Source organism: Heptranchias perlo, unplaced genomic scaffold, assembly GCF_035084215.1.
Source record: "Heptranchias perlo isolate sHepPer1 unplaced genomic scaffold, sHepPer1.hap1 HAP1_SCAFFOLD_889, whole genome shotgun sequence".
NCBI lineage: Eukaryota > Metazoa > Chordata > Chondrichthyes > Hexanchiformes > Hexanchidae > Heptranchias > Heptranchias perlo.
This window is the reverse complement of record NW_027139928.1, coordinates 9,306-31,500: the sequence shown is the minus strand read 5'-3', so window position 1 is coordinate 31,500 and position 22,195 is coordinate 9,306. Positions and strand designations below refer to the sequence as shown.

The following is a 22,195-nucleotide window of genomic DNA, read 5'->3' as shown; positions in this document are numbered from 1 at the left end:
AGGGGAAAAGTTGGGGAGGTGGGAGTGAGGATACGGGGAGAAGGTGGGGAAGCGGGAGTGAGGGATACGGGGAGAAGGCGGGGAGGCGGGAGTGAGGGATACTGGGAGACGGTGGGGAGGTGGGGTTATGATGAACCCTTTATAAAACACTGGTTGGGCCCCAGCTGGAGTATTGTGTCCAATTCTGGGCACCGCACTTCAGGAAGGATGTGAAGACCCTCGGAGAGGGTGCGGAGGAGATGGTTCCAGGGATGAGGGTCTTCAGTGATGTGGAGAGACTGGAGAAGCTGGGATTGTTCTCCTCAGAGCAGAGAAGGTTCAGGGGAGATTTGATAGAGGGGGTTTAAAACCATGAAGGGTTTTGAGAGAGTAAATCAGGAGAAACTGTGGGCACGAGGGTCGGTAACCAGAGGACACAGATTAAGATAATTGTCCAAAGAACCAGAGGCGGGGGGGGAGATGAGGAGAATCTTTTTACGCAGCGAAAGTTGTTCTGATCTGGAATTCGCTGCCTGAAAGGGCGGTGGGAGCAGATTCAATAATAACTTTCAAAAGGGGAATTGGAGAAATACTTCAAAAGGACAGAAATATTGTCCAGGGCAATGGGGAAAGAGCAGAGCCGGGAGGGGGTGGGGTTTGAGACGAATTGGGCAGCTCCTTCAAAGGGCTGGCACATGGTGTGGGACGGGGCTGGAATGGACCAGAAAGGGGGACGGTGCGGGGGGGGCGAGCACTTACATCAGGATTGTCGCAGCCGATCATCTCTCCGTACGACACCTGGTGGCACAGGCAGTAGGTGGGCTCGTTGGGGTCGACAGGCATGTCCAGCACGTCGGAGGGGTGCACGTTGCCAAAGTTGACTGACGGGGCCGTGTACTCGGCGCTGGGGAGACAAGGAGAGAGATTGAGTGGGAGGCCTTGGGCGGCCGGTGCTAACCTTCCCGTTGAATCGTCCCCCCTCTCCTCCGGGCGTCTGCCACCGGACAGGGGTCGGGAGCAGGAACCCCCGGGGCTGATTCACCGCCCTCCCTAACCCAGGGGTCACCGGACAGGGGTCGGGAGCAGGAACCCCCGGGGTTGATTCACCCCCTCCCTAACCCAGGGGTCACCGGACAGGGGTCGGGAGCAGGAACCCCGGGGCTGATTCACCCCCCTCCCTAACCCAGGGGTCACTGGACAGGGGTCGGGAGCAGGAACCCCGGGGCTGATTCACCCCCCTCCCTAACCCAGGGGTCACCGGACAGGGGTCGGGAGCAGGAACCCCGGGGCTGATTCACCCCCTCCCTCCCTAACCCAGGGGGTCACTGGACAGGGATCGGGAGCAGGAACCCCGGGGCTGATTCACCCCCCTCCCTAACCCAGGGGGTCACTGGACAGGGGTCGGGAGCAGGAACCCCGGGGCTGATTCACCATTCCCCCCCTCCCTAACCCAGGGGTCAACGGACAGGGGTCGGGAGCAGGAACCCCGGGGCTGATTCACCCCCCTCCCTAACCCAGGGGGTCACTGGACAGGGATCGGGAGCAGGAACCCCGGGGCTGATTCACCCCCCTCCCTAACCCAGGGGGTCACTGGACAGGGGTCGGGAGCAGGAACCCCGGGGCTGATTCACCATTCCCCCCCTCCCTAACCCAGGGGTCAACGGACAGGGGTCGGGAGCAGGAACCCCGGGGCTGATTCACCCCCCTCCCTAACCCAGGGGGTCACTGGACAGGGATCGGGAGCAGGAACCCCGGGGCTGATTCACCCCCCTCCCTAACCCAGGGGGTCACTGGACAGGGGTCGGGAGCAGGAACCCCGGGGCTGATTCACCATTCCCCCCCTCCCTAACCCAGGGGTCAACGGACAGGGGTCGGGAGCAGGAACCCCCGGGGCTGATTCACCCCCCTCCCTAACCCAGGGGGTCACTGGACAGGGATCGGGAGCAGGAACCCCCGGGGCTGATTCACCCCCCTCCCTAACCCAGGGGTCACCGGACAGGGGTCGGGAGCAGGAACCCCGGGGCTGATTCACCCCCTCCCTCCCTAACCCAGGGGTCACCGGACAGGGGTCGGGAGCAGGAACCCCGGGGCTGATTCACCCCCTCCCTCCCTAACCCAGGGGTCACCGGACAGGGGTCGGCAGCAGGAACCCCGGGGCTGATTCACCATTCCCCCCCTCCCTATTCCTGCGGCTGCCCTTTTCCCCCTCACCCGCCCCCAGAAGCTCACTTGTGGGTGATCTTCAGCTTTTTCTGTCCGTTTTTCGGGGTGTCATCGTCCGAGCTCTTGACCTTTGACCTGGTTCGAGTGACCTTCTTCTCCTTCTGACCCCTGCCTTCTGGGAGCAGGAACAACAGAGTTACCAATAACGGCCCCGGGCCTCGACTCCGCAGTCCTGACACCCGGCCCCCCTCCCACCCCCGAATCCCCGCAGTGTGGCTCCCTGAGGTGTCGGGTGAATCTGTCCCTCTCTCCCTCTCTGAGTCCAAAGGTCGTGGGCTCGAGCCCCACTCCAGAGAGACCAGCCTCATAATCCCAGGCCGACAGTCCCGGTGTCAGTACTGAGGGAGCGCCGCACCGTCGGAGGGTCGGTGCCGAGGGAGCGCCGCACTGTCGGAGGGTCGGTACTGAGGGAGCGCCGCACTGTCGGAGGGTCGGTACTGAGGGAGCGCCGCACTGTGGGAGGGTCGGTACTGAGGGAGCGCCGCACTGTCGGAGGGTCGGTACTGAGGGAGCGCCGCACTGTCGGAGGGTCGGTACTGAGGGAGCGCCGCACTGTCGGAGGGTCGGTACTGAGGGAGCGCCGCACTGTGGGAGGGTCGGTGCTGAGGGAGGGCCGCACTGTCGGAGGGTCGGTACTGAGGGAGCGCCGCACTGTCGGAGGGTCGGTACTGAGGGAGCGCCGCACTGTGGGAGGGTCGGTGCTGAGGGAGGGCCGCACTGTGGGAGGGTCAGTACTGAGGGAGCGCCGCACTGTGGGAGGGTCAGTACTGAGGGAGCGCCGCACTGTGGGAGGGTCGGTGCTGAGGGAGCGCCGCACTGTCGGAGGGTCAGTTCTGAGGGAGCGCCGCACTGTCGGAGGGTCAGTACTGAGGGAGCGCCGCACTGTCGGAGGGTCGGTGCTGAGGGAGCGCCGCACTGTCGGAGGGTCGGTACTGAGGGAGCGCCGCACTGTCGGAGGGTCGGTGCTGAGGGAGGGCCGCACTGTGGGAGGGTCAGTACTGAGGGAGCGCCGCACTGTGGGAGGGTCAGTACTGAGGGAGCGCCGCACTGTGGGAGGGTCGGTGCTGAGGGAGCGCCGCACTGTCGGAGGGTCGGGACTGAGGGAGCGCCGCACCGTCGGAGGGTCGGTACTGAGGGAGCGCCGCACTGTGGGAGGGTCGGTACTGAGGGAGCGCCGCACTGTGGGAGGGTCGGTACTGAGGGAGCCCCGCACTGTCGGAGGGTCGGCACTGAGGGAGCGCCGCACTGTCGGAGGGTCGGCACTGAGGGAGCGCCGCACTGTCGGAGGGTCGGTACCGAGGGAGCGCCGCACTGTCGGAGGGTCGGCACTGAGGGAGCGCCGCACTGTCGGAGGGTCGGCACTGAGGGAGCGCTGCACTGTCGGAGGGTCGGTACTGAGGGAGCGCCGCACTGTCGGAGGGTCGATACTGAGGGAGCGCCGCACTGTGGGAGGGTCGGTACTGAGGGAGCGCCGCACTGTCGGAGGGTCGGTACCGAGGGAACGCCGCACTGTGGGAGGGTCGGTACTGAGGGAGCGCCGCACTGTCGGAGGGTCGGTACTGAGGGAGCGCCGCACTGTCGGAGGGTCGGTACTGAGGGAGCGCCGCACTGTCGGAGGGTCAGTACTGAGGGAGCGCTGCACTGTCGGAGGGTCGGTGCTGAGGGAGCGCCGCACTGTCGGAGGGTCGGTTCCGAGGGAACGCCGCACTGTCGGAGGGTCAGTACTGAGGGAGCGCCGCACTGTCGGAGGGTCGGTACTGAGGGAGCGCCGCACTGTGGGAGGGTCGGTACCGAGGGAACGACGCACTGTCGGAGGGTCAGTACTGAGGGAGCGCCGCACTGTCGGAGGGTCGGTGCTGAGGGAGCGCCGCACTGTGGGAGGGTCAGTACTGAGGGAGCGCCGCACTGTCGGAGGGTCGGTACTGAGGGAGCGCCGCACTGTGGGAGCGCCGCACTGTCGGAGGGTCGGTACTAGAGGGAGCGCCGCACTGTCGGAGGGTCGGTACTGAGGGAGCGCCGCACTGTCGGAGGGTCGGTACTGAGGGAGCGCCGCACTGTCGGAGGGTCGGTACTGAGGGAGCGCCGCACTGTCGGAGGGTCGGTACTGAGGGAGCGCCGCACTGTCGGAGGGTCGGTACTGAGGGAGCGCCGCACCGTCGGAGGGGCGGTGCTGAGGGAGCGCCGCACTGTCGGAGGGTCGGTACTGAGGGAGCGCCGCACTGTCGGAGGGTCGGTACTGAGGGAGCGCCGCACTGTCGGAGGGTCGGTACTGAGGGAGCGCCGCACTGTCGGAGGGTCGGTACCGAGGGAGCGCCGCACTGTCGGAGGGTCGGTACCGAGGGAGCGCCGCACTGTCGGAGGGTCGGTACAGAGGGAGCGCCGCACTGTCGGAGGGTCGGTCCCGAGGGAGCGCCGCACTGTCGGAGGGTCAGTACTGAGGGAGCGCCGCACTGTGGGAGGGTCAGTACTGAGGGAGCGCCGCACTGTCGGAGGGTCGGTACTGAGGGAGCGCTGCGTTGTCGGAGGGTCGGTACTGAGGGAGCGCCGCACTGTCGGAGGGTCGGTCCCGAGGGAGCGCCGCACTCTCTCCCCGTTCAGGGTGGGGGGGTTGTTAAAGATCCCACAGAGACTATTCAAAGAGGAGCAAGGGCCTGCATCACGCTGGTATTTTGTGGGATCTTGCTGTGCACAACAGAGCTGCTGCTCATCGCTGCATTACATTACAGCGGTGGCCGCAGTTTTGATAGTTACCGAGGGGCGTGGATGGCTGCTGCCAACCGTTCCCTCTGGGCGCCATCTCATGCTGGGGATGGGGACGGGGGTCCCGTTCTCCAGCCCCGGACGGTATCAATGAACCCCAAACCTGCCCTCGCCCAATTCCCGAGAACTCCCCGTACACTTGGCCTCTCCTGTCCCCGTGCGGGGCCCCCTCTTACTTTTCTGCCCTTTGCTGGACGAGCTGTCGTAGTCACTCGACTCGGCCTGTTTCTCCTTGAGGTCAGCCTCGAACCGGGCCAGGTCTGTGTCCAGCCTCCGGATGTGTTTGTCCACCTGGGCGAAGGGGGAGAGAATCGAGTACAGATCGTCAGTGGGCGACGCCAGCTCCGGACCACCTCCCCCTCGCTCCTGGGGGTCTCGGTCTCACTCCCCCTCGCTCCTGGGGGGTCTCGGTCTCACTCCCCCTCGCTCCTGGGGGTCTCGGTCTCACTCCCCCGGGTCTCAGTCTCACTCCCCCTCGCTCCTGGGGGTCTCGGTCTCACTCCCCCTCGCTCCTGGGGGTCTCGGTCTCACTCCCCCTCGCTCCTGGGGGTCTCGGTCTCACTCCTCCTCGCTCCTAGGGGTCTCAGTCTCTCTCCCCCTCGCTCCTGGAGGTCTCAGTCTCACTCCCCCTCGCTCCTGGGGGTCTCAGTCTCACTCCCCCTCGCTCCTGGGGGTCTGTCTCACTCCCCCTCGCTCCTGGGGGTCTCGGTCTTACTCCCCCTCGCTCCTGGGGGTCTCGGTCTCACTCCCCCTCACTCCTGGGGGTCTCGGTCTCACTCCCCCTCACTCCTGGTGGTCTCAGTCTCACTCCCCCTCGCTCCTGGGGGTCTCAGTCTCACTCTCCCTCACTCCTGGGGGTCTCAGTCTCACTCCTCCACACCTGGGGGTCTCAGTCTCTCTCCCCCTCGTTCCTGGGGGTCTCAGTCTCACACGCCCTCAATCCTGGGGGTCTCAGTCTCACTCCCCCTCACTCCTGGGGGTCTCAGTCTGGGTCCCCCTCGCTCCTGGGGGTCTCAGTCTCACACCCCTCGCTCCTTGTAGTCTCAGTCTCACTCCCCCTCGCTCCTGGGGGTCTCAGTCTCACTCCCCCTCACTCCTGGGAGTCTCAGTCTCACTACCACTCGCTCCTGGGGGTCTCAGTCTCACTCCCCCTCACTCCTGGGGGTCTCAGTCTCTCTCCCCCTCGCTCCTGGGGGTCTCAGTCTCACTCCCCCTCACTCCTGGGGGTCTCAGTCTCACTCCCCCTCACTCCTGGGGGTCTCAGTCTCACTCCCCCTCACTCCTGGGGGTCTCAGTCTCACTCCCCCTCACTCCTGGGGGTCTCAGTCTCTCTCCCCCTCGCTCCTGGGGGTCTCAGTCTCACTCCCCCTCGCTCCTGGGAGTCTCAGTCTCACTACCACTCGCTCCTGGGGGTCTCAGTCTCACTCCCCTCACTCCTGGGGGTCTCAGTCTGACCCCCTCACTCCTGGGGGTCTCAGTCTCACGCCCCCTCGCTCCTGGGGGTCTCAGTCTGACCCCCTCACTCCTGGGGGTCTCAGTCTGACCCCCCCCCCCACCTCACTGCCGGGGGGCTCTGTCCAACTCGTTCTCCTTCCTGGAGGGGGAACAGAACCGCACATCTTGCCACCGCCCCCCCCCCCCACCCCACTACACTGACCCTCGCAAGCTCCGTCGCCAAAGCTGGTGCCTTCCCCGTTCCTCTGACCCCCCCCTCCCGTTGCCCTCTGACCCCGGACCGCCTCCGCCTCCGCCCCCACCCCCCAAAACCCCCGGGACGTACCATCTCGTAGGTCTGCATGGCCAGTTGGACCTTCTCGTCCCCAAAAGTCTTGCACTTGCTGTAGGCGCTCTGTATCTGCTTGACGAGCTCCACCTTCTGATCAGAGGACAGGGTCCTGGCGTTTGTCACGTACTCGCTCGCCAGCTTATCGATCTCCGCCTTCAGGTCTGGAGCGGGGTTGGGGGGGGGGAGAAGGGTGGAGGGAGGAGGGTCATTAATACAACAGCTCCTCAAACCCCCAGCCCCACACACAACACCTCCCACCCCCACCCCGACATCTCGCTGGGCAATGGATGGCACCCTACCCTAGTGCTGTGTGGGACTGAGACCCCCAGGAGTGAGGGGAGGGGGACAGACTGAGACCCCCCCGGGAGTGAGGGGAGGGGGTCAGAATGAAACACCCAGGAGAGAGGGAAGTGAGATTGAGACCCCCAGGAGTGAGGGGAGGGGGACAGACTGAGACCCCCCCGGGAGTGAGGGGAGAGGGACAGACTGAGACCCCCAGGAGAGAGGGGAGTGAGATTTGAGACCCCCAGGAGTGAGGGGAGGGGGACAGACTGAGACCCCCCGGGAGTGAGGGGAGAGGGACAGACTGAGACCCCCAGGAGAGAGGGGAGTGAGATTTGAGACCCCCAGGAGTGAGGGGAGGGGGACAGACTGAGACCCCCAGGAGTGAGGGGAGTGAGACTGAGACCCGCAGGAGTGGGGAGGGGGACAGACTTAAACCCCTAAGAGCGAGGGGAATGAGACTGAGACCCCCAGGAGAGAGAGGAGTGAGACTGAGACCCCCAGGAGTGGGGAGGGGGACAGACTTAAACCCCTAAGAGCGAGGGGAATGAGACTGAGACCCCCAAGAGTGAGGGGAGGGGGATGGACTGAGAACACCCGGAAGAGAAGGGAGGAGGACAGACTGAGACCCCCAGGAGTGATGGGAGTGCAACTGAGACCCCCCAGGAATGAGGGGAGAGGGACAGACTAAGACCCCCAGGAGTGAGGGAAGTGCGACTGAGACCCCCAGGAAAGAGGGGAGTGAGAATGAGACCCCCAGGAGTGAGGGGAGTGTGACTGAGACCCCCAGGAATGAGGGGAGAGGGACAGACTGAGACCCCCAGGAGTGAGGGGAGTGAGACTTGAGACCCCCAGGATCAAGGGGAGTGAGACTGAGACCCCCAGGAGTGAGGGGAGTGCGACTGAGACCCCCAGGATCAAGGGGAGTGAGACTGAGACCCCCAGGAGCGAGGGGATTGGGACAGATGAGACCCCCGGAAGTGAGGGGAGGGGGACAGATGAGACCCCCGGGAGTGAGGGGAGGGGGACAGATGAGACCCCTGGGAGTGAGGGGAGGGGGACAGACTGAGACCCCCAGGAGTGAGGGGAGTGAGACTGAGACCCCCAGGAGTGGGGAGGGGGACAGACTGAAACCTCCAGGAGCGAGGGGAACGAGACTGAGACCCCCAAGAGTGAGAGGAGGGGGACGGACTGAGAACACCCGGAAGAGAAGGGAGGGGGACAGACTGAGACCCCCAGGAGTGAGACTGAGACCCCCAGGAGTGAGGGGGACAGACTGAGACTCCCAGGAATGAGGGGAGTGAGACTGAGACCCCTAGGAGCGAGGGGAGCAGGACTGAGACCCCCAGGAGCGAGGGGAGTGAGACTGAGACTCCCAGGAATGAGGGGAGTGAGACTGAGACCCCTAGGAGCGAGGGAGTCAGAATGAAACCCCCAGATGTGAGGGGAGGGGACAGACTGAGACCCCCAGGAGTGAGGGGAGTGAGACTGAGACCCCCAGGAGTGGGGAGGGGGACAGACTGAAACCTCCAGGAGCGAGGGGAACGAGACTGAGACCCCCAAGAGTGAGAGGAGGGGGACGGACTGAGAACACCCGGAAGAGAAGGGAGGGGGACAGACTGAGACCCCCAGGAGTGAGACTGAGACCCCCAGGAGTGAGGGGGACAGACTGAGACTCCCAGGAATGAGGGGAGTGAGACTGAGACCCCTAGGAGCGAGGGGAGCAGGACTGAGACCCCCAGGAGCGAGGGGAGTGAGACTGAGACTCCCAGGAATGAGGGGAGTGAGACTGAGACCCCTAGGAGCGAGGGGAGCAGGACTGAGACCCCCAGGAGTGAGGGGGAGGGGGGGGTCAGAGATCCCCAGAACTGAGGGGATGGGGAGGGGTCAGACCCGTGCCCCGGAGGTGAGGAGGGGGAAAGATTGCCGAGGTTCCCCTTTACCAGGGGTCATTTCCCCCCCCTATCAGTAATCGCCCAGCGTCACCTTCTGTTCTCTGGTCCAGATCTCGCATCAGCTGGAAGTTTCGTTGAAGTTCGAAGGGCAGATTCTCGATGCCTGGGGGGAGACGGAGAGAGAAAGAAAGTTTTATTCAGCTTTCCACCATTTCCACTCGGCGTTTTTCACAACTTGTTCGAAGAGAAGCTCGAAGACAAACGTAAAAAGCTTTATTCAGGTAAAGCTTACTTTGTGTTTTCTTTTAAAAATTGAAATTGAAAGACTTTGTGATTGTCAGCAGGGAAGGAGAGAGAGAGAGAGAGAGAGAAAGGAAGAAAGAGGGAGAGAAAGAGAGAGAGAGAGAGAGAGAGAGAAAGAAGGAGAGAAAGAAAGAGAGAGAGAGAGAGAGAGAGAGACAGGCAGACAAAGAGAGAGAGATACACAGAGAGACACAGCGAGAGAGAGATAGAGAGACGCAGAGAGAGAGAGACGCAGAGAGAGATACACAGAAAGACACAGCGAGAGAGACAGAGAGACAGAGAGAGAGAGAGACGCAGAGAGAGAGAGACAGAGAGAGAGAGAGACAGAGAGAGAGAGACAGAGAGAGAGAGAGAGACAGAGAGAGGCAGAGAGAGAGAGAGACACAGAGAGAGAGACGCAGCGAGAGACGCAGAGACAGAGAGAGAGAGACAGACAGACAAAGAGAGAGAGACAGAGAGAGAGAGACAGAGAGAGAGAGAGAGAGACACAGAGACAGAGAGAGAGAGACAGACAGACAGACAAAGAGAGAGAGATACACAGAAAGACACAGCGAGAGAGAGACAGAGAGACACCGAGAGAGAGGCAGAGAGAGAGAGACACACACAGGGAGAGAGAGAGGGAGAAACAGAGAGAGAGGGGGAGGGGGAGAGAGAGATAGAGAGGGAGAGAGAGGGGAGAGAGAGAGTGTCTTCACCCATTCTAATTCGATTCCTAAAAAAATGCACAAATCAATTGAATTTTTCAAACCCAGCCTTGAGTCGGGAAACAGATGTGAGGAGTGAGGGGCGACAGACACAGGCTGAGTGAGGGGCCCTTGGACTCTCTCTCCTCTCTCTCTCTCCCCGTGGGGAGGCAGTTCGTGGGATTGGGGAGTTAGTGAGCTACGTTATTGGCTATCCTCCTGCTTTATGCATGTTATTCAGTACACATCCTGTACACGCGTCCCTTATTCACGTCCATTTTCAGGAACATTATTCGGTACACTCCTATATTCAGGTATCCCCCTCGATCCTTGAGTACACCCCTGTTTTGAAAAAGACTTGGATATCTATCGCATCTTACACCACCTCAGGGCGTCCAAAAGCCCTTGACAGCCCCTGAAGTCCTTTTTTTTGAAGTGTGCTCACCGTTGTAATGTGGGAAACGAGGCAGCCAATTTGCGCACAGCAAGATCCCACAAACAGAAACGTGACAACAGTGATGTTTGCGGAGGGATAAATAGGGGCCAGGACGTCGGGGAGAACTCCCCCCTCCGCTCGTCTCCGAAATAGCGGCCCGTGGGATATTTTACGTGCGCCCGAGGGGGCAGACGGGGCCTCGGTTTGACGTCTCATCCGAAAGGGGGCACCTCCGACAGTGCGGCGCTCCCTCAGTGCCGACCCTCCCACAGTGCGGCGCTCCCTCAGTGCCGACCCTCCCACAGTGCGGCGCTCCCTCAGTACCGACCCTCCGACAGTGCGGCGCTCCCTCAGTACCGACCCTCCGACAGTGCGGCGCTCCCTCAGCACCGACCGTCTGACAGTGCGGCGCTCCCTCAGTACCGACCCTCCGACAGCGCGGCGCTCCCTCAGTACCGACCCTCCGACAGTGCGGCGCTCCCTCAGTACCGACCCTCCGACAGCGCGGCGCTCCCTCAGTACCGACCCTCCGACAGTGCGGCGCTCCCTCAGTACCGACCCTCCGACAGTGCGGCGCTCCCTCAGTACCGACCCTCCGACAGTGCGGCGCTCCCTCGGCACCGACCGTTCCGACAGTGCGGCGCTCCCTCCGTACCGACCCTCCGACAGTGCGGCGCTCCCTCGGTACCGACCCTCCGACAGTGCGGCGCTCCCTCGGTACCGACCCTCCGACAGTGCGGCGCTCCCTCAGTACTGACCCTCCGACAGTGTGGCACTCCCTCAGTCCCGACCCTCCGACAGTGTGGCACTCCCTCAGTCCCGACCCTCCGACAGTGCGGCGCTCCCTCAGTACCGACCCTCCGACAGTGCGGCGCTCCCTCAGTACCGACCCTACGACAGTGCGGCGCTCCCTCAGTACCGACCCTCCGACAGTGCGGCGCTCCCTCAGTACCGACCCTCCGACAGTGCGGCGCTCCCTCAGTACCGACCCTCCGACAGTGCGGCGCTCCCTCAGTACCGACCCTACGACAGTGCGGCGCTCCCTCAGTTCTGGCACTGGATTATGGGGCTCAAGCCTCTGGAGCGGGGCTCGACCCCACGACCTTCTGGCTCCCGGTCCAGGAACGCCTCGATTTTAAAATTCTCATCCTCCTGTTCAAATCCCTCCATGGCCCTCGCCCCCCCCTCCCTATCTCTGTAACCTCCTCCAGCCCCCTACAACCCTCCGAGATCTCTGCATGGCCCTCGCCCCCCCCTCCCTATCTCTGTAACCTCCTCCAGCCCCCTACAACCCTCCGAGATCTCTGCATGGCCCTCGCCCCCCCCTCCCTATCTCTGTAACCTCCTCCAGCCCCCTACAACCCTCCGAGATCTCTGCATGGCCCTCGCCCCCCTCTCCCTATCTCTGTAACCTCCTCCAGCCCCCTACAAACCCTCCGAGATCTCTGCATGGCCCCTCGCCCCCCTCCCTATCTCTGTAACCTCCTCCAGCCCCCGACAAACCCTCCGAGATCTCTGCATGGCCCTCGCCCCCCTCCCTATCTCTGTAACCTCCTCCAGCCCCCGACAAACCCTCCGAGATCTCTGCATGGCCCTCGCCCCCCTCCCTATCTCTGTAACCTCCTCCAGCCCCCTACAAACCCTCCGAGATCTCTGCATGGCCCTCGCCCCCCCTCCCTATCTCTGTAACCTCCTCCAGCCCCCGACAAACCCTCCGAGATCTCTGCATGGCCCTCGCCCCCCCCTCCCTATCTCTGTAACCTCCTCCAGCCCCCTACAAACCCTCCGAGATCTCTATGCTCTTGTCCACTCCCTCCCTTTCCTCTTATGCGCCTTGTTATTGGTAAACCCGTTATGTATTTTATTCAGTGTACCACGTACCTGCGGAAAATTAGAGTGTACACCCCTCCCTACGGGTATATTACAGGGTGTTTCCCCTCCCTACGGGTATATTACGGGGTGTTCCCCCTCCCTACGGGTATATTACAGGGTGTTTCCCCTCCCTACGGGTATATTACGGGGTGTTCCCCCTCCCTACGGGTATATTATGGGGTGTTCCCCTCCCTACGGGTATATTACAGGGTGTTTCCCCTCCCTACGGGTATATTACGGGGTGTTCCCCCTCCCTACGGGTATATTACAGGGTGTTTCCCCTCCCTACGGGTATATTATGGGGTGTTCCCCTCCCTACGGGTATATTACGGGGTGTTCCCCCTCCCTACGGGTATATTACAGGGTGTTTCCCCTCCCTACGGGTATATTACAGGGTGTTCCCCCTCCCTACGGGTATATTACAGGGTGTTCCCCCTCCCTACGGGTATATTACAGGGTGTTTCCCCTCCCTACGGGTATATTACAGGGTGTTCCCCCTCCCTACGGGTATATTACAGGGTGTTTCCCCTCCCTACGGGTATATTACAGGGTGTTCCCCTCCCTACGGGTATATTACGGGGTGTTTCCCCTCCCTACGGGTATATTACGGGGTGTTCCCCTCCCTACGGGTATATTACAGGGTGTTCCCCTCCCTACGGGTATATTATGGGGTGTTTCCCCCTCCCTACGGGTATATTATGGGGTGTTTCCCCCTCCCTACGGGTATATTACGGGGTGTTCCCCCTCCCTACGGGTATATTACGGGGTGTTCCCCCTCCCTACGGGTATATTACGGGGTGTCCCCCCTCCCTACGGGTATATTATGGGATGTCCCCCTCCCTACGGGTATATTACGGGGTGTTTCCCCCTCCCTTTAGGTATATTATGGGATGTTCCCCCTCCCTACGGGTATATTACGGGGTGTCCCCCTCCCTACGGGTATATTACGGGGTGTCCCCCTCCCTACGGGTATATTATGGGATGTCCCCCTCCCTACGGGTATATTACGGGGTGTTTCCCCCTCCCTTTAGGTATATTATGGGATGTTCCCCCTCCCTACGGGTATATTACGGGGTGTCCCCCTCCCTACGGGTATATTACGGGGTGTCCCCCTCCCTACGGGTATATTATGGGATGTCCCCCTCCCTACGGGTATATTACGGGGTGTTTCCCCCTCCCTTTAGGTATATTATGGGATGTTCCCCCTCCCTACGGGTATATTACGGGGTGTCCCCCTCCCTACGGGTATATTACGGGGTGTTCCCCCTCCCTACGGGTATATTACGGGGTGTACCCCTCCCTACGGGTATATTACGGGGTGTTCCCCCTCCCTACGGGTATATTACGGGGTGTTTCCCCCTCCCTACGGGTATATTACGGGTTGTTCCCCCTCCCTACGGGTATATTACGGGGTGTTCCCCCTCCCTACGGGTATATTACGGGGTGTCCCCCTCCCTACGGGTATATTACGGGGTGTTCCCCCTCCCTACGGGTATATTACGGGGTGTACCCCTCCCTACGGGTATATTACGGGGTGTTCCCCCTCCCTACGGGTATATTACGGGGTGTTTCCCCCTCCCTACGGGTATATTACGGGTTGTTCCCCCTCCCTACGGGTATATTACGGGGTGTTCCCCCTCCCTACGGGTATATTACGGGGTGTACCCCTCCCTACGGGTATATTACGGGGTGTTCCCCCTCCCTACGGGTATATTACGGGGTGTTCCCCCTCCCTACGGGTATATTATGGGGTGTTTCCCCCTCCCTACGGGTATATTACGGGGTGTTCCCCCTCCCTACGGGTATATTACGGGGTGTTTCCTCTCCCTACGGGTATATTACGGGGTGTTTCCCCTCCCTACGGGTATATTACGGGGTGTTCCCCCTCCCTACGGGTATATTACAGGGTGTTCCCCTCCCTACGGGTATATTACGGGGTGTTTCCCCTCCCTACGGGTATATTACGGGGTGTTCCCCTCCCTACGGGTATATTACAGGGTGTTCCCCTCCCTACGGGTATATTACGGGGTGTTTCCCCTCCCTACGGGTATATTACGGGGTGTTTCCCCTCCCTACGGGTATATTACGGGGTGTTTCCCCTCCCTACGGGTATATTACGGGGTGTTCCCCTCCCTACGGGTATATTACAGGGTGTTCCCCTCCCTACGGGTATATTACGGGGTGTTTCCCCTCCCTACGGGTATATTACGGGGTGTTCCCCTCCCTACGGGTATATTACGGGGTGTTCCCCCTCCCTACGGGTATATTACAGGGTGTTCCCCTCCCTACGGGTATATTACGGGGTGTTCCCCCTCCCTACGGGTATATTACGGGGTGTTTCCCCTCCCTACGGGTATATTACGGGGTGTTTCCCCTCCCTACGGGTATATTACGGGGTGTTTCCCCTCCCTACGGGTATATTACGGGGTGTTCCCCTCCCTACGGGTATATTATGGGGTGTACACCCCTCCCTACGGGTATATTACAGGGTGTTTCCCCTCCCTACGGGTATATTACGGGGTGTTCCCCCTCCCTACGGGTATATTACAGGGTGTTTCCCCTCCCTACGGGTATATTACGGGGTGTTCCCCCTCCCTACGGGTATATTATGGGGTGTCCCCCTCCCTACGGGTATATTACAGGGTGTCCCCCTCCCTACGGGTATATTACAGGGTGTTCCCCTCCCTACGGGTATATTATGGGGTGTTTCCCCCTCCCTACGGGTATATTATGGGGTGTTTCCCCCTCCCTACGGGTATATTACGGGGTGTTCCCCCTCCCTACGGGTATATTACGGGGTGTTCCCCCTCCCTACGGGTATATTACGGGGTGTCCCCCCTCCCTACGGGTATATTATGGGATGTCCCCCTCCCTACGGGTATATTACGGGGTGTTTCCCCCTCCCTTTAGGTATATTATGGGATGTTCCCCCTCCCTACGGGTATATTACGGGGTGTCCCCCTCCCTACGGGTATATTACGGGGTGTCCCCCTCCCTACGGGTATATTATGGGATGTCCCCCTCCCTACGGGTATATTACGGGGTGTTTCCCCCTCCCTTTAGGTATATTATGGGATGTTCCCCCTCCCTACGGGTATATTATGGGGTGTTTCCCCCTCCCTACGGGTATATTATGGGGTGTTCCCCCTCCCTACGGGTATATTACGGGGTGTTTCCCCTCCCTACGGGTATATTACGGGGTGTTCCCCCTCCCTACGGGTATATTACAGGGTGTTCCCCTCCCTACGGGTATATTACGGGGTGTTTCCCCTCCCTACGGGTATATTACGGGGTGTTCCCCTCCCTACGGGTATATTACAGGGTGTTCCCCTCCCTACGGGTATATTATGGGGTGTTTCCCCCTTCCCTACGGGTATATTATGGGGTGTTTCCCCCTCCCTACGGGTATATTACGGGGTGTTCCCCCTCCCTACGGGTATATTACGGGGTGTTCCCCCTCCCTACGGGTATATTACGGGGTGTCCCCCCTCCCTACGGGTATATTATGGGATGTCCCCCTCCCTACGGGTATATTACGGGGTGTTTCCCCCTCCCTTTAGGTATATTATGGGATGTTCCCCCTCCCTACGGGTATATTACGGGGTGTCCCCCTCCCTACGGGTATATTACGGGGTGTCCCCCTCCCTACGGGTATATTATGGGATGTCCCCCTCCCTACGGGTATATTACGGGGTGTTTCCCCCTCCCTTTAGGTATATTATGGGATGTTCCCCCTCCCTACGGGTATATTACGGGGTGTCCCCCTCCCTACGGGTATATTACGGGGTGTCCCCCTCCCTACGGGTATATTATGGGATGTCCCCCTCCCTACGGGTATATTACGGGGTGTTTCCCCCTCCCTTTAGGTATATTATGGGATGTTCCCCCTCCCTACGGGTATATTACGGGGTGTCCCCCTCCCTACGGGTATATTACGGGGTGTTCCCCCTCCCCACGGGTATATTACGGGGTGTACCCCTCCCTACGGGTATATTACGGGGTGTTCCCCCTCCCTACGGGTATATTACGGGGTGTTTCCCCCTCCCTACGGGTATATTACGGGTTGTTCCCCCTCCCTACGGGTATATTACGGGGTGTTCCCCCTCCCTACGGGTATATTACGGGGTGTCCCCCTCCCTACGGGTATATTACGGGGTGTTCCCCCTCCCTACGGGTATATTACGGGGTGTACCCCTCCCTACGGGTATATTACGGGGTGTTCCCCCTCCCTACGGGTATATTACGGGGTGTTTCCCCCTCCCTACGGGTATATTACGGGTTGTTCCCCCTCCCTACGGGTATATTACGGGGTGTCCCCCTCCCTACGGGTATATTACGGGGTGTACCCCTCCCTACGGGTATATTACGGGGTGTTCCCCCTCCCTACGGGTATATTACGGGGTGTTCCCCCTCCCTACGGGTATATTATGGGGTGTTTCCCCCTCCCTACGGGTATATTACGGGGTGTTCCCCCTCCCTACGGGTATATTACGGGGTGTTTCCTCTCCCTACGGGTATATTACGGGGTGTTTCCCCTCCCTACGGGTATATTACGGGGTGTTCCCCCTCCCTACGGGTATATTACAGGGTGTTCCCCTCCCTACGGGTATATTACGGGGTGTTTCCCCTCCCTACGGGTATATTACGGGGTGTTCCCCTCCCTACGGGTATATTACAGGGTGTTCCCCTCCCTACGGGTATATTACGGGGTGTTTCCCCTCCCTACGGGTATATTACGGGGTGTTCCCCTCCCTACGGGTATATTACAGGGTGTTCCCCTCCCTACGGGTATATTACGGGGTGTTTCCCCTCCCTACGGGTATATTACGGGGTGTTCCCCTCCCTACGGGTATATTACGGGGTGTTCCCCCTCCCTACGGGTATATTACAGGGTGTTCCCCTCCCTACGGGTATATTACGGGGTGTTCCCCCTCCCTACGGGTATATTACGGGGTGTTTCCCCTCCCTACGGGTATATTACGGGGTGTTTCCCCTCCCTACGGGTATATTACGGGGTGTTCCCCCTCCCTACGGGTATATTACAGGGTGTTCCCCTGCCTACGGGTATATTACAGGGTGTACCCCTCCCTACGGGTATATTACGGGGTGTTCCCCCTCCCTACGGGTATATTACGGGGTGTTTCCCCCTCCCTACGGGTATATTACGGGGTGTTTCCCCCTCCCTACGGGTATATTACAGGGTGTTCCCCCTCCCTACGGGTATATTACGGGGTGTTCCCCTCCCTACGGGTATATTATGGGGTGTTTCCCCTCCCTACGGGTATATTATGGGATGTTCCCCCTCCCTTTAGGTATATTATGGGATGTTCCCCCTCCCTTTAGATATATTATGGGATGTTCCCCCCCTCCCTTTGGGTATATTATGGGATGTTCCCCCTCCCTTTAGGTATATTATGGGATGGTCCCCCTCCCATTAGATATATTATGGGATGTTCCCCCTCCCTTTGGGTATATTATGGGATGTTCCCCTCCCTTTAGGTATATTATGGGGTGTTCCCCTCCCTTTAGGTATATTATGGGATGTTCCCCTCCCTTTGGGTATATTATGGGATGTTCCCCTCCCTTTAGGTATATTATGGGATGTTCCCCCTCCCTTTGGGTATATTATGGGATGTTCCCCCTCCCTTTAGGTATATTATGGGATGTTCCCCCTCCCTTTGGGTATATTATGGGATGTTCCCCTCCCATTAGATATATTATGGGATGTTCCCCCCTCCCTTTGGGTATATTATGGGATGGTCCCCCTCCCATTAGATATATTATGGGATGTTCCCCTCCCTTTGGGTATATTATGGGATGTTCCCCTCCCTTTAGGTATATTATGGGGTGTTCCCCCTCCCTTTGGGTATATTATGGGATGTTCCCCTCCCTTTAGGTATATTATGGGATGTTCCCCCTCCCTTTGGGTATATTATGGGATGGTCCTCCTCCCTTTAGGTATATTATGGGATGTTCCCCTCCCTTTGGGTATATTATGGGATGGTCCTCCTTCCTTTGGGTATATTATGGGATGTTCCCCTCCCTTTAGGTATATTATGGGATGTTCCCCCTCCCTTTGGGTATATTATGGGGTGTTCCCCCTCCCTTTGGGTATATTATGGGATGGTCCTCCTCCCTTTAGATATATTATGGGATGTTCCCCTCCCTTTGGGTATATTATGGGATGTTCCCCTCCCTTTAGGTATATTATGGGATGTTCCCCCTCCCTTTGGGTATATTATGGGATGTTCCCCTCCCTTTAGGTATATTATGGGATGTTCCCCTCCCTTTGGGTATATTATGGGATGTTCCCCTCCCTTTAGGTATATTATGGGATTTTCCCCCTCCCTTTAGGTATATTATGGGATGTTCCCCTCCCTTTGGGTATATTATGGGATGTTCCCCTCCCTTTAGGTATATTATGGGATGTTCCCTCTCCCTTTGGGTATATTATGGGGTGTACCCCCTCCCTTTGGGTATATTATGGGATGGTCCTCCTCCCTTTAGGTATATTATGGGATGTTCCCCTCCCTTTGGGTATATTATGGGATGGTCCTCCTTCCTTTGGGTATATTATGGGATGTCCCCCTCCCATTAGATATATTATGGGATGTTCCCCCTCCCTTTGGGTATATTATGGGATGTCCCCCTCCCATTCGATATATTATGGGGTGTTCCCCCTCCCTTTCGGTATATTATGGGATGGTCCTCCTTCCTTTGGGTATATTATGGGATGTCCCCCTCCCTTTAGGTACATTATGGGATGTCCCCCTCCCATTCGATATATTATGGGGTGTTCCCCCTCCCTTTCGGTATATTATGGGATGTTCCCCTCCCATTCGATATATTATGGGGTGTTCCCCCTCCCTTTCGGTATATTATGGGATGTTCCCCTTCCTTTAGGTATATTATGGGATGTCCCCCTCCCTTTAGGTATATTATGGGATGGTCCCCCTCCCATTAGATATATTATGGGATGTCCCCCTCCCTTTGGGTATATTATGGGATGTCCTCCTCCCTTTAGCTATATTATGGGATGTCCCCCTCCCTGGGGTATATTATGGGATGGTCCCCCTCCCATTAGATATATTATGGGATGTCCCCCTCCCTTTGGGTATATTATGGGATGTCCTCCTCCCTTTAGCTATATTATGGGATGTCCCCCTCCCTGGGGTATATTATGGGGTGTCCCGCCCCTTTCAGGTACATTATGAGAGGTCCTCCTCCCTTTGGGTATATTATGGGATGTTCCCCTTCCTTTAGGTATATTATGGGATGTCCCCCTCCCTTTAGGTATATTATGGGATGTCCCCCTCCCATTAGATATATTATGGGGTGTTCCCCCTTCCTTAGGGTATATTGGGGGATGTACCCCTCCCTTTGGGTATATTATGGGATGTACCCCTCCCATTAGATATATTATGGGATGTTCTTCCTTCCTTTGGGTATATTATGGGATGTCCCCCTCCCTTTGGGTATATTATTGGATGGTCCTCCTCCCTTTAGGTATATTATGGGATGTTCCCCTCCCTTTGGGTATATTATGGGATGTTCCCCTCCCTTTAGGTATATTATGGGGTGTTCCCCCTCCCTTTGGGTATATTATGGGATGGTCCTCCTCCCTTTAGGTATATTATGGGGTGTTCCCTCTCCCTTTGGGTATATTATGGGGTGTTCCCCCTCCCTTTGGGTATATTATGGGATGTCCCTCTCCCTTTAGGTATATTATGGGATGTTCCCCTTCCTTTGGGTATATTATTGGGTGTTCCCCCTCCCTTTAGGTATATTATGGGGTGTTCCCCCTCCCTTTAGGTATATTATGGGGTGTTCCCCTCCCTTTAGGTATATTATGGGGTGTTCCCCTTCCTTTGGGTATATTATGGGATGTCCTCCTCCCTTTGGGTATATTATGGGGTGTTCCCCCCCTTCCTTTGGGTATATTATGGGATGTTCCCCTCCCTTCAGCTATATTATGAGATGTCCCCCTCCCTGGGGTATATTATGGGGTGTCCCGCTCCTTTCAGGTAAATTGTGGGAGGTCCTCCTCCCTTTGGGTATATTATGGGATGTTCCCCTTCCTTTAGGTATATTATGGGATGTCCCCCTCCCTTTAGGTATATTATGGGATGTCCCCCTCCCATTAGATATATTATGGGGTGTTCCCCCTTCCTTAGGGTATATTGGGGGATGTACCCCTCCCTTTGGGTATATTATGGGATGTACCCCTCCCTTTGGGTATATTATGGGATGTACCCCTCCCATTAGATATATTATGGGATGTTCCTCCTTCCTTTGGGTATATTATGGGATGTCCCCCTCCCTTCGGGTATATTATGGGGCGTTCCCCCCTCCCTTTGGGTATATTATGAGATGTCCCCCTCCCTTCGGGTATATTATGGGGTGTTCCCCCCTCCCTCTGGGTATATTATGGGGTGTTCCCCCCCTCCCTATGGGTATATTATGGGATGTTCCCCTCCCTTGGGGTTATATTATGGGCTATCTCCCTCCCTCAGGCCTCCATCACATTCGCTCTTTATACTCACTGTCCAGATAATGTTCCAAATACATCCCCGCCGCCATCTTGACTCCTTGTTGTCAGGGGGCGGGGCCTCGGAACCCTCCTCCTCCCCCCCCCAACCCCGGCACCGGAAGTGGCTCCAAGTACTGGCAAAGCGCCCGCAGCGGACGCCGTGCTGAAGCCGAGCGCGGGCGCCATCTTTGTTGGCAGCGGAGGAAAACGCAAGATGGCGGCGGCGTGCTGGCAGTGCGCCTGCGCACCCGCCGCGGTGACTCTCGCCCCCCCCAGCGCGCCGCCATGTTACTGGCAAGGCCCAGGCGCCTGCGCACTGCCGGCTCCCCGCCGCCGCTGGCAACGCGCCGGCGCACTGCGGCCACTGATGCCGCACCTCCCACTGCTGGCAACGCGCCTGCGCAGTGTTGGATTTGAAGCCATTTGCTGTTGTTGGAAGATTCTTGAGGGGGGGCGGGGGGCAAAGGAGGAGGTCGCCATGGCAACCAGGAGAAGCCGCCATTTTGTCACCTGCTCTTTCTGCCTGATGTTCACGGAAGGAGGCCGTTCGGCCCGTTGAGTCCGTGCTAGCTCCATGCAAGAGCCAGTCCCACTCCCCCGCCCTTTCCCCGTAACCCCGCAAACTTTTCCCTTTCAAGTGTTTATCCAGTTCCCTTTTGGAGGCCACGATCGAATCTGTCTCCACCGCCCCCTCGGGCAGTGCGTTCCAGATCCCGCCCGCCCGCTGGGTAAAAAAAAAAAGTTTCCCCTCATGTCGCCTTTGGTCCTTTTGCCAATCGCCTCAAATCCCCGTCCTCTGGTCCTTGACCCTTCCGCCAATGGGAGCAGTGTCTCTCCATCTGGACCCTTCCTGATCACCTCGACCAAATCTCCTCGCCACCGTCTCTGTTCCGAGGAGAACAACCCCAGCTTCTCCAGTCTATTCACGTCACTAAAGTCCCGCATCCCTGGAATCATTCTGGTAGATCTCCTCTGCACCCTCTCTAAGGTCTTCACATCTTTCCTAAAGTGCGGTGCCCAGAACTGGACACAATACTCCAGTTGCGGCCGAACCAGTGTTTTATAAAGGTTCATCATGACTTCCTTGCTTTTCTACTCTATGCCTCTAATTATAAAGCTCAGGATCCCGTCTGCTTTTTTAACCGCTTTCTCAACCTGCCCTGCCACCCCGTGCACAGATACCCCCAGATCTCTCTGTTCCTGTACCCCTTTTAGAGTTGTGCCCTCTAGTTTATATTGCCTCTCCTCGTTCTTCCTACTAAAATGTAGCACCCCGCACTTCTCTGCGTTAAATTTAAATAAGGATGCACTGCAGCAACTCGCCAAGGCTTCTTCGACAGCACCTCCCAAACCCGCGACCTCTACCACCTAGAAGGACAAGAGCAGCGGGCACATGGGGACAACACCACCCGCGCGTTCCCCTCCGAGTCACACACCATCCCGACT

At 58.6% G+C, this 22,195-nt stretch overlaps 1 protein-coding gene across 2 annotated transcripts in view; it reads right to left on the bottom strand.

The window, feature by feature from the left end:
- LOC137319793 (inhibitor of growth protein 4) overlaps positions 1–20,852 on the bottom strand; it is a 32,338-nt gene extending 11,486 nt beyond the window's left edge. The window contains exons 1-6 of one of the 2 annotated variants that reach the window (XM_067981725.1): positions 20,763–20,852; positions 9,017–9,088; positions 6,743–6,909; positions 5,139–5,253; positions 2,209–2,317; positions 739–883 (exon numbers count right to left, since the gene is read on the bottom strand). In XM_067981725.1, the coding sequence (XP_067837826.1) occupies positions 739–883; positions 2,209–2,317; positions 5,139–5,253; positions 6,743–6,909; positions 9,017–9,088; positions 20,763–20,799 (645 nt within the window). In that variant the 5' untranslated portion in view covers positions 20,800–20,852. The remainder of the gene's footprint in view (positions 1–738; positions 884–2,208; positions 2,318–5,138; positions 5,254–6,742; positions 6,910–9,016; positions 9,089–20,762) is intronic. The other variant, XM_067981726.1, reaches the window with a different exon arrangement.
- Between the last annotated feature and the right edge of the window lie 1,343 nt (positions 20,853–22,195).